This window comes from Histoplasma capsulatum, genomic scaffold (genome assembly GCF_000149585.1).
Source record: "Histoplasma capsulatum NAm1 scaffold_1 genomic scaffold, whole genome shotgun sequence".
NCBI classification, from domain to species: Eukaryota; Fungi; Ascomycota; class Eurotiomycetes; order Onygenales; family Ajellomycetaceae; genus Histoplasma; species Histoplasma mississippiense.
Window position 1 is genome coordinate 591562 of NW_001813982.1, and position 1346 is coordinate 592907.

A 1346-nucleotide genomic window follows, 5' to 3' on the forward strand; every position below is an offset into this window, starting at 1 on the left:
CTTTACTGAGAAGACCGGAGTTTTTAGGATATATATATATAAATTCCTTAATATATAAGTTTATAGGTTTATATTGATTATTATTATCACTATTTCTGGAGGACAAAGAAAGGTGGGTTGATGGAAGCTCTTGAGTGATGGCAACGATCCATTATCAATATCCCTAGGTAGGTATAGGCGTTGGGGTCGCGTGGTCTAATTATGTTTACAGAAACTCGACCGCAAGTATTTAAAATTTCCTACCCACCTTTATACAGCTTCCGTTGTTTCTTTTCTTTCATTCTTAAGCCGTTTCTTCCTTATGTTTCCGAGATCTATACATATATATCACAATAGTAACCCGTATGCCATGATAATTGAGTAGACCTGGCCTAGTTACATCCAATTGTCGTCTCTCCTCTCATCAGCTCTCAGCTTGACGTGATCATGTGTTTCATCATGTGTTTCATTGATCCGGGACAAAGCTCTCTCTCCTCTCCATAGCGGCCAATTCCCATTGTTATCCACACAGCTTTTTCCTTGAGAGGGGCAAATTTTACCTATTACCTATATTATATACTCCACTGGTTATTTTGCACCACTTGCGCATTTCCAAGCCACCGCAGCAAACGCTTCCAGATCCTCCATGAACAGCTGCGGTTGCTCAAGCGCAGCAAAATGACCGCCCTGAAAAAAGAATTAAAGAGTGCCAAAAAAATCAGTTCCATCCAAATCCCACGCATCCCAATGAATAAAAAAGCAAAAGAGTCAAACTTGAAAGAAGAACCGAGGGAGAAGCAGAGCTTGAAGGCAGATAAATAGTAATAATACACTTACTTTGTCATGTTCCTTATGGAACACCATGTTTCCTAACTTCCGCGCCCACGCTACCGGCGTCGGACACAGTTCCTTCGGGAAATATGAGTACCCGAAGGGCTTGTTGTTCGGGGTTTGCGGAGTTGATAACAAGGTCGGCTGGAAAATGTATGTATATATAAGTAAATTAGTACATGTACAGTACATGCACATCACCTGAGTGACCCTCATTTCCTCCCCAGCCCCAAAACAAGGACAGGTTGCAGTTGAAAGGGGTTCAAAATATCTGCGACGGGGGTTGAACGGCGAACGAGGAGATTTGTCACACCAACGTTCCAACGCAAACAAAACCCCCTGAAAAGGGTCAAGGAAGGACAGAAAGGCAACACGCGAAGGAGGGGAGATCGCAAAGCGAAAAAAAAAAAAAAAAAAAAAAAAAAAAAAAAAAAAAACCCCAAGATACTAACGCTCCGATACGGATATAAGCCACGCCCCATGGATTCCGTAAACCATTACAGCTCACAGACCGCAGAATCTCCTCCGTTGACGGG

The 1346-nt window shown here is 42.5% G+C and overlaps 1 protein-coding gene across 1 annotated transcript; it reads right to left on the reverse strand.

The window, feature by feature from the left end:
- Positions 1-567: 567 nt before the first annotated feature.
- HCAG_00182 (predicted protein) lies at positions 568-1308 on the reverse strand (the record flags this gene model as incomplete). Its single annotated transcript, XM_001543086.1, has 3 exons — positions 568-666; positions 854-954; positions 1263-1308. 3 exons carry the CDS (start codon positions 1306-1308, stop codon positions 568-570), a joined length of 246 nt encoding a protein of 81 aa, XP_001543136.1.
- Positions 1309-1346: the final 38 nt, after the last annotated feature.